At 42.4% G+C, this 16,319-nt stretch overlaps 1 protein-coding gene across 5 annotated transcripts in view; it reads left to right on the plus strand.

The window, feature by feature from the left end:
* The window catches only part of blm (BLM RecQ like helicase), an 84,930-nt gene that overhangs the window by 56,976 nt on the left and 11,635 nt on the right, over positions 1-16,319 (plus strand). For all 5 annotated transcript variants that reach the window (XM_072277983.1, XM_072277985.1, XM_072277986.1 and 2 more), the window contains 6 exons: positions 2,745-2,940; positions 5,471-5,661; positions 10,004-10,151; positions 12,304-12,503; positions 12,743-12,938; positions 16,104-16,226. In XM_072277983.1, the coding sequence (XP_072134084.1) occupies positions 2,745-2,940; positions 5,471-5,661; positions 10,004-10,151; positions 12,304-12,503; positions 12,743-12,938; positions 16,104-16,226 (1,054 nt within the window). The remainder of the gene's footprint in view (positions 1-2,744; positions 2,941-5,470; positions 5,662-10,003; positions 10,152-12,303; positions 12,504-12,742; positions 12,939-16,103; positions 16,227-16,319) is intronic.

Below are 16,319 nucleotides of genomic sequence, written 5' to 3' on the forward strand. Positions count from 1 at the left end.
ACCTGCCTGAGTGAGTGGAGCTTCAATGACTCTAAAGAGATTTAATCCCATTTTGGACAAAACTGCCCACTTGATTGACATCTCATCCACTACTGTATGTTTTTATATCCTCCAACATTGACTGCAGTGTGTTCCATCTATAAAATGTTCCTCTGTCCTTCTCTGATCTCATTTCCATTCTCTACCACCAAGAAGAGCGGAGGCAGAAAGAATGTGGAGGCAGGTTCCCTCTCATGCTGCACACATTCTGACTTGTATAGCCAGTCCTTCATTATCTTTGGGTGTAAATATGAACTTTCCTCCTTAGCAGCATCTAGAAGGACTGCAGTGGTTCAAGAAGAAAGATCTCCACCGCTTCTTCAAGGGCAATAAATACAGGACTTGCCAATGAGGCCAGATACTGAAGGTGTTTAAAGAAAAAAAACCTTCACTCAACTGCTAATTAAAATCTCTCACCCCTGAGATTATTCTAGAAAACTTTAGGTTTGTCGGTGTTAAAATTGTGTAAAACACAATCGATATTTTGCTGTTGAAACTTTGCAAAGGCCAACTTTGCTATGACTTTGGGTTAAGAAGTCTCATCTATTCTCTATGGCAAAGTGCCTTGAAAATCTGAACCTTAAGGTGTAAAAGGGCGGTGATGGTCTGTGTTGTACAGAGGAGTGGTGATAAGATTAAGGACCGTCAACATGACTTCCTGTGACTGCTGAGCAAAATTAATTTATTCTGGACTCTAGGTATAAGAATCAAAACCACCTATGCAGTTGTCCCTGGTGGTGGAGAAGGTTGTGTGCATGATGGAGCTGACTGAGTTTACAAGTCTCTGCAGCTATTTATTTGTTTGTTTGTTTATTTATTATTGAGATACAACACGGAACCGGCCCTTAGAGCCGACCCACCTGGCAATCCTCATTTAATTCCAGCCTAGTCACGGGACAATTTACAATGACCAATTAACCTACCAACTGGTACATCTTGGGCTGTGGGAGTAAACCAGAGCGCCCAGAGGAAAGCCACGCGGTCATGGGGAGAACGTACAAATTCTGTACAGGCAGTGGTGGGAATTGAACCCCTGTCGCTTGTACTGTGAGGTGTTGTGCTGACCACCACGGTACAATGCTGCCCTGTTATACTACCGTCCCACCCTTTCTAACCTTTCCAAACCTGTTGTTTTGCAGCAGTAGTACAGTGCAATACATAAAACATTGCTATAAGTTACAAAAAGAAATATAAAATATAAATAAATTAGTGCAAAAAGAGAGCAAAATAGTGAAACTATAGTGTGGCAGAGGGATAGAAACTTCTGTTAACACGTTGAGTGTATGTTTTCAGGCTTCTGTACATCCTCCCTGATGGTAGTATCGAGAAGAGGGCATATTCTGGCTGGTGAGGGTCCTTAATGATGGATGCTGCTTGGATCTTGCTTTTTGAAAATGCTCTCGAAGGTGGGGAGGCTAGTGCCCATGATGGAGCTGGCTGAGTTTACAACCTTTTACAGATTTCTGATCCTGTTCGTTAGCCCCTCCGTACCAAACAGTGATGCAACCAGTCAGAATGCTCTCCATGCTACATGTGTAGAAATTTGCTGAAGTCTTTGGTCACATACCAAATCTTTTCAAACTCCTAAGGAAAAAAAGCCACTGTATTTTACAATAGGTTCTTGGATCCAACTTGGTGAAATACACAAACTCCAATTATCTACTTAGAACTACAAAACTGTGTTTATTAGAACATAACATTAAAATATTTATCTCGGGATGTAGGGGCCCCCCTTACTGCAGCACACTTCCCACTCATCCACGGCACTGTTCGTGACCAGCCCCTTGATGAGGCCTCGAGGAGTACCTCATATCCCCTGTCTGCTTTACTTTTATACCCTTCCACTGATACTATACTTTTCAGTGGTCTTAGGCACACATATATATCCAGGGTGCCCAAGACTTTTGCACGGTACAGTATTTGTCAATGTGGAGCGGAGAGCAAGTTTATAAATCTGGCAGGAGCAAAGGATGTTAGGAATGGCCAGGGTGGAGTACCATGGGACAGGCAGCAGGGAAGTAGTGCCGGGGCAGGGGTTTCTGTAAGTTCAGGCATACTCAGCCCTCAGACACCAGACAAGGTCATCTGATTCCAAACAATTGTTTTATTGATCATTACACAATGTCTCACTGGTACTTCCTGCTCCCTCCGCTCTCCCTTCCCCTTTTCCCAACCATTATTCTCCCATTCTCCGTCTGCAAATGAGACCCATGTCAGAATCAGGTTTATATCATTGCTCATATTTCATGAAATTAGTTTTTTCTTGTAGCAGTACAGTGCAATACATAAAATTGCTACAGTACTGTGCAAAAGTCTTAGACACCCTAGTTCTAAGTATGTGTTTGAGCCTTTTGCCCAGTACTGCATGAAATGCCATGGTAAGTGGACCAATGCGTAGTCTCATCTCAAATCACCAAAGCAGAATCACTCATCACCTGTCACCACTCTTCACGAGTCCCACCCCTGTCTTCACAAATGTTCATGTTTCCATTGCTGTTCCTCAGTATTCCCATTGTAGTATCCTAAGCTCCTGCAGCTGGTTCTATTGCATTCTGGGCCACAAACAAGAACAAAGATTGACCCTTTATAATACAGTCACTGACGTGCCTTCTTCATAATTGCATCAATATGTTGGGCCTGGGATAGATCTTCAAATGATGTTGACAACCAGGAATGTAGCATCTTCGCTTTTTGTGTTCCTTCAGGTGATCTGTGCCACAATTGCATTTGGCATGGGGATTGATAAGCCAGATGTTCGCTATGTCATCCACGCCACGTTACCCAAGTCCATGGAAGGGTATTACCAAGAGTCGGGTCGTGCAGGAAGAGATGGGGAAACTTCACATTGTATTCTTTTCTACAGCTATAGTGATGTCACCAGGATCAGGCGCATCATCCAGAGTGAGTAAGGAACCAGTTGTTGACAAAAACTTAACAGGGCAAGTCAGTAATGGCTGCTGACAACATTTGGCTTGTTGTTGATTTGTGGTACTGTGTAAAACTGGTTTCCTTATAGGGAGAGAGTGATGCTGTGAGGGAAAGATTTTTTTAAAATTCTCATTCACTATAATAATGTGTGTCTTGCTGTTGTAACTAAAACCTATTTAAGTGCAAACTGGCGATTAGCTAGAGTGCCACATACACCCCTGACACAGTGCCCTGAACTTGAAGGCCCTGTTAGTGCCCTGAGCTATATCGCACCAATCCACTCAGCTTGTGCAATAGTAGGCGATATCATCCAGGTTAAAAGGTTGGTATAACTTTGTGGGCCGAAGGCAGTAATGTTGTTTGAGTGGAAACACTCCAATTGCTTGTTTGTGAAGAAAGTGTCATCCAAGGATCTTGGTTTAAGCTTTTAGAGATTTCTTAAGGTCTACAAGAGCTTAATGCAAATTTGAAGCAACAAGCAACCCACTGGAAGTACTTGGCAAGTTGAGCAGCATCTGTGGGAGGCAATGTACTGTGCACGTTACTTTGCCCCCACACCTGCTCAGCTCTTCCACCAAATTGTTTGTTGCTCCAGATTCCCTTGTCTGCAGTTTCTTATGTCTCTTGATATGAATTTGGGTTCTTTTTCTTGATTATACATAGAACTTAGAAAACCATCACATTACAAGCCCATGATGTTGTGCTGACTTTTTAACCTACACTAAGAATCAATTGTAACCCTGATCTCCTATGTAGCCCTCCAGTTTTCTTATATTCGTGTGTCTAAGAGTATCTTAAATCTCTCTAATATATCACCTCTACCACCACCTTGGCAGGGTATTCCATGCCCTTATGCTCTCTGTATTAAAAAAAAACTTAGCTCTGACATCTCCTATGTACTTTCCTTCAATCACCTTAAAATTATGTTGTCGAGTATTAGCCATTTCTACTAGGAAAAGGTCTCTAGCTATTGACTTGGTATGTGCCTCTTATCATGTACACTTATATCAAGTCATCTCTTATCCTCCTTTGTTCCAAAGACAAAAGCTCTAGCTTGCTTAACCTGTCCTCATGCTCTCCAATCTGGGCAGCACCCTGGTAAATTTCCTCTGCACCCTCTCTAAAGCTTGTATATCCTTCCTATAATGAGGCAACCAGCACTGAGCACAGTATTCCAAATGCTCTAACCAGAGTTTTATAGGGCTGCAATATTACCTCAGAGCTCTTGAACTCAATCCCTGACTAATGAAGGCCAACACACACTTTTACATCGTAAGTGCACAAGTATGGGCTTGGTTGTGGCACCAGAATAATCTGCATCCATGATTATACACTGTAGTCCCAGTATGTTCATTCTGCTCTGGCTGACTCAGAACATCCGGCAGGAAAAAAAGAGCCAGGATTTCATGGGGAAATTATACAGCAAGCCTCATGCTTGACCCTTAAAAGCATAACAATGTGTGACAGGGAGTGTGAATCACTGCAGGTCACAGGATGAGTTGTACCCTGCTAAAGTGGAAACTTGGTCTGTACCAGTGTACTTAATGGTTTAAACCATGAAGCTGATTTGAACACTTTAGCAAGAAAGGGCTGGTATTTAAGATTTATTTCTTGCAATGACACCCCACAATAGAAGAGAGACCAATTGAAACTGAACTTTCATTCCTGCAGGTCAAAAGTTCTTCCAGGCTCTTAAATAAAATGTGCTTTTCTCTTTTTTCTCTTTTCTTGCAGCCTCTTTTCACCTTTCACCTGTCACAAGAGATTCTACAGATGCTGGAAATCCAAAGTGACACACACACAACATGCTTTTGGAACTCAGCAAGTCAGGCAGCACCTATGGAGCGGAATAAACAGTCAACATTTCAGGCCGAGATCCTGATGAAACCTTGATCATGGGTTTCAGCTGGAAACGTCTGTTTATTCCCCTCTATAGATGCTGCCTGACCTTCTGTGTTCCTCTGGTATTTTTGTGTGTTAGCGATCATTAATGCTTCACCTTTCATTTGTCTGTTTCTTAGGGTCATAGAAACATACAGCACAGAAAGCGGCCCTTCGGCCCAAGTAGTCCGTGCCAAGCAATTTAAACTGCCTGCTCCCATGGCTGCCCTTCATACCATTACCAGCCATGTATCTATCCAAACTTCTTTGAAACAGTAAAATCAAGCCTGCATGCACCACTTGTGCTGGCAGCTCATTCCACATTCTCACAACCCTCTGAGTGAAGAAGTTTCCCCTTAAACTTTTCACCTTTCACTCTTAACCCATGATCTTCTTTACATCTCCTTGAAAAAAAGATGCATTTTACTGCAGGATTTCACGGAGAGATCCTTGATCTCTGTTTTATCTGATAAACGAGACTTTGCAACAGTCTAGGGTAAAAGGTTATGCAAACTTGAAGTGTTGGAGGAGGGTGTGCAGGCTCACAGATAGGGCACCCTGCAAAGTGCTAGATTCTGCACCATTCTGTGTCTGCCCTAAAATGTGATATGCGTTTTTACAGTGGAGAAAGATGGGAACCAGTTCACCAAGCAGACGCACTTCAACAACTTGTACAATATGGTGCATTACTGTGAGAACGTGGTGGAGTGTCGCAGGATACAGTTGCTAGCCTACTTTGGGGAAAACGGCTTCAATGCCCAGTTCTGCAAGGAGCACCCAGAAGTGACCTGCGACAATTGTGTCCGGAAGAAAGTATGTTCTGCTTAGTTATTAGTTGTTCTTACAAATATTAGCATGGTATTACTGGATAATTAACCATTGGTACTAGGTACTGAAATATTGATTCACGTTACAAATGCTGAAGTACTATTATTTAATGAGTGGCTTGTGCTGTTAAAGCAGAGATTAGTGGACTGTAAAACATAGGAGTAGAATTAGGTCATTCTGCTCCTTTGAGTCTGACTGCCTTTTGATCATGGCTTACTTATTATCTCTCTCAACCACATTCTCCTGCCTGCTCCCATTAGAGTCAGGGCATCTGCAGATTATTTTGTGTTTAAGAGTCAGGACATCAAAGGTTACAGGGAGAAGGCTTGAGGAAAAATAAATCAGCCGTGATCAATGTCAGAGCAGACTTGATGGGCCAAATAGCCTAATTCTGCTCCTATGTCTCATGGTACTAGTAAAAGGGTTTTGAGGAAACAGCTCCCTGTGGCAGGAGGGTCATGAACCAGAGACCACTGACAAAAGTACCAGAAGCTGATGGGGAGAAAGTTTTCTTGTGCAGCTTGGATTCTGATCTGGATTGTGGTGCGTGGAAGAGTGACGGAAGCAGATGAATTGATGAATAGTTAGAAAACAGACTGTGGGGAAGAACTAATGTTCTGTACAAAGATAGTACAGGCACTGGAATGAATGGCTTCCTCCTGTATTTATTTATTTATTTATTTATTTTATTGCCATACAGCGTGGAATTGGTCCTTTGAGCCATGCTGCGATTTAATCTGAGCCTAATCACAGTACAATTTACAACGATCTACCAACCGGTATGTCTTTGAGCTGAGGGTGGAAACCAGAGCACCCAGTGTTAACCCACACAGTCACAGGGAGAACTTACAGGCAGCGGTGGGAATCGAATCTGGGTTGCCTGTACTGTAAAGTGTTATGTACCGTGCCGCCTCTGTGATTGTGTGCGTTAAACCCTGCATCACAAAACAAGCCAATGGTGATTGACCTATTTAGTGATACAGCACAGAGTCGACCCTTCGGGCCACACAGCCCCGGTTAACCCAAATCACAGGACAATTTACAGTGACCATTCAACCTACCCAGTATGTGTGTGAACTGTGGGCGAAGACTGGAGCACTCGCATGCCACGGGCACGTCGTAGAACCCGTACTGAACAGCACCAGAATTGAACTCTAAACTCGGGAATGCCCCGAGCTCTGATAGCGCTGTGCTATCTGCTGCGTTACCATGGTGCCCTAATGTGAAGTGTATATTCTATACTGCATTCATGAATGACACACCTGCCTTTGTTCCAGAACCATAGTATGTGCATGCAACACCTGGCATTTTCAAAGTTCAAAGTAAATGTTATTATCAAGTACAAATATGTCACCACTTACAACCCTTGGATTCATATTCCTGCAGGGCATACTTAGCAAAGCTATAAAATAGTGACTATAACAACATCAGTGAAAGGTCAAGTAGAGTGCAGGAGACAACAAATTGCAAATGCAAATGTAAATAAATAGCAAAAAATAATGAGAACATGAGATAACAAGAGTCCTTAAAGTGAGATCATTGATTGTGGGAACATCTCAATGGCAGATGAGTGTAGTTATCCCCTTTGGTTCAAGAACTTGATGTTTTAGGGGTGGTAACTGTTCTTGAACCTGGTGGTACAAGTCCTGAGATTCCTGTATCTTCTGCCCGATGGCAGCAGTGAGAAGAGATCACGGCCTGGTTGGTGGGGATCTCTGCTGATGGATGCTGCTTTCCTACGACAGTGTTTCGTGTTTTGGGAATGGTTATGCACAACTATGGTTAATTGCATCTGGTCAATGACTGGCTGCATGTCTACAAGATGAGATTACTCCCTAATGACAGGTGATGCACTTTGCAACAGACAGTCCATATATCATCACATGACTGTTCAGTGTGCCGATTGACAGCCACCAGACAATGTTCCCACATATTCTGCCACAGCATCAGGAGGTGGAATACTGGTTTATCCAGATTTATTTGTCACATGTACAGTGGTGCTGGAAAGTTTCTAAACACTCAATTTCTGCATAAATATGACCTAAAATGTGATCAGATCTTCACCAGTCCTAAAACTAGATAAAAAGAGTCCAATTAAATAAATAACACAAAAAACATTATACTTGTTCATTTATTTATTTATTGAGAAAAATGATCCAATATTACATGTTTTTGTTGGAAAGAGTACGTGAATCTCTGGGGTGATGCCTGCTACAAAAACTATTTGGAGTCGGGTGTTCCAGTCAATGAGATCAGACTGGAGGTGTGGGTTGTAGAGGTGCCCTGCCCCATATAAAAAAGACACAGAAAGACAGGTTACTGACAAAGCCTGCACTTCCCATGAAAGATGTTTTTGTGCATAATGCCTCGATCAAAACAGCTTTCAGAGGACTTTAGAAGAAGAATTGTAGAGATGCATGAAGCTAAAAAAGGCTACGAAAGCATTTCTAAAGACCTTGAGTGTTCATCAGTCCACAGTAAGAGAAATTGTCTATAAATGGATGAAACTCAGTACTGTTGCTACTCTCCCTAGGAGTGGGCATCCTTCAAAGATCACACAAAGGGTACAACGTACAATGCTGAAGGAAGCAAAAAAGAACCCAATGGTAACAGCAAAAGACCTGCAGAAATCCACAGAACTTGCTAAAAGTCTCTGTTCATGTGGCCACTATAAGAAAAACACTGAATAAGAATGGTGTTCATGGAAGGACAGTACAGAGGAAACCACTGCTCTCCACATTACTCAGGTCTCAAGTTTGCAAAAAACCACCTGGATGTTCTATGATGCTTCTGGGATAATATTCTGTGGACAGATGAGACAAAAGTTGAATTTTTTTGCAGAAGTGCACATTGTACGTTTGGAGGGAAAAGGGCACTGCACACCAACACCAAAACTTCATCCCAACTGTGAAGCATGGTGGAAGGAGCATCATGGTTTGGGGCTGCTTTGTTGCCTCAGGGCTTGGACAGCTGGCAATCATTGTGGGAACAATGAATTCAAAATTGTGTCAAGACATTTTACAGGAGAATGTCAGGGTAGCAGTCTGTCAGCTGAAGCTTAATAGAAGTTGGATATTCCAACAATGATCCAAAAGACGAGTAAATCAATAACAGAACCGTTTAAAAAGAAGTAAATTTGTGTTTGGGAATGGCCAAGTCAAAGTCCTGACCTTCATCTTATAGAAATGTTGTGAAGGGACCTGAAACAAGCAGTTCGTGCAAGGAAGCCCACCAGCATCCCAGAGCTGAAGCAGTTTTGTAAGGATAAATGGTCTAAAATTCCTCCGAGCCGATGTGCAGGACTGATCAACAGTTACCAGAAACGTTTGGTTGAAGTTACTGCTGTACAAAAGGGTCACACCAGTTACTGAAAGCAAAGGTTCACATTTTTCAACAAATACGTGTAATAGTGGATCATTTTTCTCAATAAATAAGTGAACAAGTATTATGTTTTTTTTGTGTTATTTATTTAATTGAGTTCTCTTTATCTAGTTTTAGAACTTATGTAAAGATCTGATCACATTTTAGATCATATTTGTGAAGAAATAGAGAAAATTCTACAGGGTTCACAAACTTTCTAGCACTACTGTACATTGAAACATACAGTGATATGTCATTTGTGTTAATAGCCAACACACCCAAATGTCACCACACATTCCAGTACCAACATATGCCCACAATTCTTAGCAGAACAGCACAAATACTGTAACAGCAAAACAAGTCTCTTTCCTACCCTCCATACCCTCACTCACTCACTCACTCACCCACCCACTCAATCACACACATGGAAGGGCCTTCATCTCTAGGAAAGACCTCCTCTGGGCCTCCAGTCCTTGGCCCTGGACTCTCAGATATCAGCCCTCAGAATCTGAGAAACGAACACACAATACCCATACGTGAAAGTGTGGGTTTGTGTAAGCTGGAGCCTTTGCTGCAGATTGCCAGTATGGGATTTGACCTTGCAGCATTGACGTTAGTGGTCAGTGCTCTCTAGCATGATCTACTCGGGAATATTTATCCTGACATGACCAATCATCACAGAATCTTTTAATTGCCCAAAAGCAGAGCACGGAAGGAGGGCATTCTGCCTGTTGAATCTGGCGTGACTCTTTCAAAAGCAAATCCACTTATTCTCTTTTATTACCATTTACCACTGTTGAATCTGCATTGATCAGTTGTCAGACAACACATTACAAGTCCCAACCATTCAGTCAACAAGAGCTTTGTTCTTTTGAGCAGCTATTGTTTCTTAAAGTGGTGCCCAGTAAAATGTGCCAAATTTCCCTTTTGTTCTGGACTCCATCACTGCTAATTGTCCATATTGTAGAATTACAGGACCAAGAATGTGACGGAGGAAGTGAAGCGAGTTGTGCGCTTTGTTCAGGAGCATTGCGATACTGGCAGTAGGAGGAAGTACCATGCAGCCCAACCGTCCTGCCGACTCACCCTGAACATGCTGGTCGATATCTTCCTCGGTGAGTGCAGCTTACTTCCAGGTTGTTAGATGTGGGGGTGTTATATCTGGGGTGCTCTAACTTGTATGTTTTTTTTTCCTTTTATGTCTGTTCATTTTCATTCATCTCTAGTGTTGTTCGGATCAGTCCCCTCTCATCCTTGTTGTCTCCCACCCTCACATCACTCATCTCACTCTGGTGCTCTTGCTGTCCTCCCACAACCAGGCACCCACTTTCCCCCACCTCACTTGCTGTGGTGTTCTCACACCTTCTGCGACATACAACCACCTCCGGGCATCTCAGTGACCTTTACAACAGACAGATTCACACACACAAAATGTTAGAGGACAGATGCTGAGTTCCTCCAGTATTTTGTGTGTTACCCTGGATTTCCTGCACCTGTAGAATATCTTGTGTTTATGATCAGCATGCAGGTATGCGTAACATTCAAGATTGTTTAATGCCATTTCATGTACACAAGCGTAAGGAGAACAAAATAATTGTTACTCTGAATCCGTTCAGCACAAAAAAACCCAAAGAAGGTAAAGGATACAATAATAATACTAAAAAAGAACACAATAGATATACATATATAAGATAGCTTCTGGTAAACAAATTCCCACCCCATTCTCCACTCTCCTTCCCTTTCCCAACCCACCTGGCTTCACCTATCACCTTCTAGCTAGCCTCTTTCCCCTCCCCCCCCCCCCACCTTTTTATTCTGGTGTCTTTCCCCTCCCTTCTGAGTCCTGAAGAAGGGTCTTGAGCTGAAACATCGACTGTTCATTCATTTTCATAGATGATGCTGGACCTGCTGAGTTCCTCCAGCGTTTTGGGTGTGTTACATACAATAGGTTATTTATGTTTATTGTGTCTTTTTTAAATATTATTCACATGGGTCAATACAGGGTTTTTGTACCAAAGATCAAACCATCAATGAAATAATGAATGATCCAGTGGTCTTTCATTGGGTATTTTTAGGAGACTTGTTGGCCAGGACACAGGTAGAACTGCTTGCCCTGACATCTTCCCAGGGATTGACAATGCTTGGTCTCTCCCTGAGGTGTGTGGGTAAAGCAAAAATGGATAAATTTCATTTAGTAAAGAGTAGTAAATTTAATTGGGCCGTCATGGTGGTGTAGCAGTTAGCACAACACTATTACAGTCAGGAGTCTGTACGTTCTCCCCATGACCATGTGGGTTTTCTCTAGATGTTCCGGTTCCCTCCCACAGTAGGAGGGTTTACCAGTTAGTAGGTTCACTGGTCATTGTAAATTGTGCTGTGATTAGGCTAGGGCTAAAACGGTAGGTTGCTGGGTGGTGCGGTTCGTTGGGCCAGTTAGGCCTGTTCCACGCTAAATTAATGAATGAATAAATGAATAAATCAAGCAACCAGCCAGCCAACCCACACCTCCGAGGCAGCTTATCTGATTGCGGTTTACGGGGGCTCCCTTTCCCGGTACACCCTTTGTTACTGCAGTGATAGCATGCTTCATCAGTACCTCCTATTCTGTAAACCACTTGGAGCATTCTTAAGGTTGTGAAGGGTGTTACAAAAATGCACTTGCTGGCACCCAGCGCACATGTACACCCTGTCTGAATGCCCTGCCAACCCCCAACACACTTCACGACTCGCAGGCACACTCTCATCCTGCACTGGTCACTGCTCACCTTTTATTGCTGCTGCTTCATGTATTTATACGACTGCTTGTTTTATTAAACATACTGTCTCACATAATCATGCACCTCACACTTTCTGTCAACCTGTTGATCTTCAGGCTATGCCACCCAGGGACTGCTAATATTTTGTGACTGTGTGTGCTGGACCATAACTATATATGCTGTATGTGCTGGGTTATAACTATGTGTTGTGTCTGACTGTACTGTGTTTTGCAACTTGGCCCCAGAGGAACAATGTTGTACACATACGTGTACTTGAATGACAATAAACTTGAATTTGAACTTTCTTAAAGTAGAACTGGGAAATATCAGACAAAAATTATAAATCAGGCAATTAACCTCGGAACCATTTGTGAACCATTTTTTAATTTCATGAGCAGCTAAAGCCATTTCTTCCCTGTACCTTCAGTGTCGCCCTGGGATCAGGTACTGGTCCCTTTTCTCTAGGATTTGTGGGAATGTATTGTCCAATGCTAACTGAACTTCCCCTCAGGATGTAAAAGTGCCAGGATTCAGTCCGGAATATTTGGAGCAGGGGCTGCATACTCCCGTCACAACGTAGAGCGGCTGTTTCGGAAGCTGGTGCTAGACAAAATTCTGCGAGAAGATTTGTACATCACGGCCAATGATCAAGCGATTGCTTATGTAACTGTGGGCGAGAGAGCACAGCAAGTTCTGATGGGTTTCCTTCAGGTAAATTCATTGTTACATCAAGCTCCTAGCCCGCATGCTGCATTTATAATATCTACATTGTTATCAACCATTATAATAATTAATTATTTCCTAGTTAAGTTATTATTAGTAAATATTAGTATTTACATGCTTGATCTCCTTAGTGTGTTCGCTGGAAGTAACTTGATGCTGGAAATTATTAAAGGCTTTGAATTCTTGAGCCGCTGTATAACTGTCAAGTATTTATTTTCTGGTGCAAGGTGGACTTTCAGGAGACAGATAATGCCAGTAGCATTAGGAAGCAGAGGAACTCAGTGACGAAGAGCATTTCTAAACGTGAAGAGATGGTGAAGAAGTGTCTCACTGATCTGACTGAACTCTGCAAACGTCTGGGCAAAATCTATGGGGTCCATTACTTCAACATCTTTAACACAGCCACCATCAAACGAATTGCAGGTACTTTTAGATATAATGGCTGAGAAGCTAGGGCTTTTCTCTTTGGACTGAAGAAGGGTGAAAAGTGACTCAGTGGAGGTGTACAAGATGAAAAGAGGCACAGATCGAGTGGAAGGCCAGAGACGCTTTCCCAGGGTAGAGATGGCTAATGTGAGGGCACATAATTTCAAGGTGAGGGGGATGTCAGAGGTAAATTTTTTTACGCAGAGAGTGGTGGAATGTGCTACCTGCGTGGTAGTAGATACATTAGGGACATTTAAGAGACTTAGAATCAGGATCAGGTTTATTATCACCGGCATGTGACGTGAAATTTGTTAACTTAGCAGCAGCTGTTCAATGCAATACATAATCTAGCAGACAGAAAAAAAAATAAATAAAATAAAACATAATAAATAAATAAACAAGTAAATCAATTATGTACATTGAATAGATTTTTTTTAGTGCAAAAAATTGAAAAAAGTGCAAGAAATACTGTATTTTTTTTTAAAGGTGAGGTAGTGTCCAAAGCTTCAATGTCCGTTTAGGAATCAGATGGCAGAGGTGAAGAAGCTGTTCCTGAATCGCTGAGTGTGTGCCTTCAGGCTTCTGTATTTCCTACCTGATGGTAACAGTGAGAAAAGGGCATGCCCTGGGTGCTGGAGGTCCTTAATAATGAACACTGCCTTTCTGAGACACCGCTCCCTAAAGATGTCCTGGGTTCTTTGTAGGCTAGTGCCCAAGATGGAGCTGACTAGATTTGCAACCTTCTGCAGCTTCTTTCGGTCCTATGCAGTAGCCCCTCCGTACCAGACAGTGATGCAGCCTGTCAGAATGCTCTCCACGGTACAACTATAGAAGTTTTTGAGTGTATTTGTTGACATGCCAAATCTCTTCAAACTCCTAATGAAGTATAGCTGCTGTCTTGCCTTCTTTATAACTACATCGATATGTTCGGACCAAGTTAGATCCTCTGAGATCTTGACACCCAGGAACTTGAAGATGCTCACTCTCTCCACTTCTGATCCCTCTATGAGGATTGGTATGTGATCCTTCGTCTTACCCTTCCTGAAGTCCACAATCAGCTCTTTCGTCTTACTGACGTTGAGTGCCAGGTTGTTGCTGCGACACCATTCCACTAGTTGGCATATCTCACTCCTGTATGGCCTCCCGTCACTACCTGAGATTCTACCAACAGTAGTTGTATTGTCAGCAAATTTATAGATGGTATTTGGGCTCTGCCTAGCCACACAGTCATGTGTATATAGAGAGGCACATGGATGAAAGAAAAATGGAGAACTTTCTAGGAGGGAAGGGTTAGATTGATCTTGGATCAGGTTAAATGGTCAGCGCAGACCAAGGGGTCTGTAATGTTCTATGCCCATGTTCTGAGGTAGATAAAGGATGGATTCTGTGGCTTGTGTGATTTCAGCATTAACCTCAACCAGGAGCTTGTATTTGCTGCCATCTACAGACTGTGCTCAGCTTCTCATTAAGCAGTGAGACTCCTGATAATGATTCTGGTGAAAGAAAAGCAGTTTGAACCATGCTTTTTGCAACCTCAATATGTGTCAAGACTGTTTACACCAATAAATGCAATGCATTTGTTATTGCAAACTGCGCCAGCACTTTACACACAGTAAGCTTGCACAGTGAGTAGTGTGATCATGTGGAGCTGATTTACTTATGATGTTGTTTGAGGGATATGAATAGTGTTATTACTTAAGCAATTACCCCTACTGAGGCATAGGCCATTAAAAGCAGCTGGGCCAATCTTCAAGTTGTCCCCAGGTGTAGCCCATCTTCGAAAATCCTTCTCCCAGGGAAGAGGTCTTTGGAGTTTCTATTGGTGTTTCTGTAGCTCTGGTTTCTTATGAGGTGAAGTTGCCTCCTCCTTTCACAGCCGAGCTTGGAACTGTTCATGGCGGAGTAGAATAGTGCTATGGGATTACTTAAATGTAATTGAAACATATACTCTATTTAATGCCCTGTCTGGAAATCAGGAAATGTAGAATTGTGCAGGAAAGTAACCCTAAAGATAGAAGATCAGTTGTGATCTTATTAAATGGTGGAGCGTGCATGAGGATCTGTACAACTGCTGCTCCTGTTTCTTGTGGTATATTCCAATAAAAGAGCATCTCTTCTAGGACACTGTCACCTCAGTACTGCATTGGAGTTTCTGCTTAGATCTCTGTAATTGCGTTTCTTGAGTATTTTTAGTACTTCCTCAACTACAGTAATTAGTGTTTTTAGGGGAAGTTGAGAGTGGGTGTCTTCTAATTGTGTGTTTTTTTTTAAAAAGCTTGTCAGCTTTATCTTTATATTGCTTGCATGTAGCTGAACGTTCACAGTCTCCTGGGCAAATTGAATTTTGACTTTGGCTGTAGGATTTTGAGGTGTAGTTGGGGATTCATCTTTACTTAATGCATGGAGAAGATGTTTCCAATAGTGGGAGAGTCTACGACTGGAGAATTTAGTCTCAGAATTGAAGGACATCTCTTTAGAATGGAGATGAGTGGAACTTCTTTAGCAAGAGGGTGGCGAATCTATGCAAATCATTGCCACAAGATGGATGTGGGGACCAAGTCAATGGGTATATTTAAAGCTGAGGTTAACAGGTTCTTGATTAGTAAGGATGTCAGAGGTTACGGGGGGAAGGCAGGAGAGTGGGGTTGAGAGGGAGAATGAATCAGCAATGGTGGAGCAGCCTTGATGGGTTGAATGGCTTAATTCTGTTCCAATGTCTTGGGATCTTAAGAGAAGCTCACTGACTGTTATGGTCTTAACAAAAGTTGAATGATTGTTTTTGTGTACCTCGTACTACGGCTGACCTTCATACCACATTACAAAAAAACAAAGGAAAGGTTCATTGCTTCAAAATACAAAAAACTGTGTGAAACAATAGCCATTGTGGGAGATGAGATTCTGCAGATGCTGGAAATGTTGAGAAACACATACAAAGCACTGGATGAACTCAGCAAGTCAGGCAGCATCTATAGAGAGACAGTTAACATTCTGGCCGAGTCTTGATGAAAGGTCTTGGTCTGAAACATCTACAGATGCTGCCTGACCTGATGAGTTCCGCCAGTCCTTGATGGAGAATGCGGAAGGTTTTGCTAGTGAACACTCAACGCTGATGCCTTTCTTGTCTCTAAAAAAATATTGATGATTAAAAAATTCTTTGTGCAGAGTCACTGTCGTCAGACCCTGACGTCCTTCTGCAGATAGACGGTGTCACCGAAGACAAGCTGGACAAATACGGAGGTGAACTTATCGAAGTTCTCCAAAAGTACTCTGAATGGCAACTACCAGGTGAGCAAAGTCTCTGTAGTATGGTTAATGGTCACCTTCGTTGGGTTTTGGCAAAAACATTGTTTGACCCAGTTTGCCTTTTAAGTAAGCCCT

This window comes from Mobula birostris, chromosome 14 (genome assembly GCF_030028105.1).
Source record: "Mobula birostris isolate sMobBir1 chromosome 14, sMobBir1.hap1, whole genome shotgun sequence".
Lineage (NCBI taxonomy): Eukaryota > Metazoa > Chordata > Chondrichthyes > Myliobatiformes > Myliobatidae > Mobula > Mobula birostris.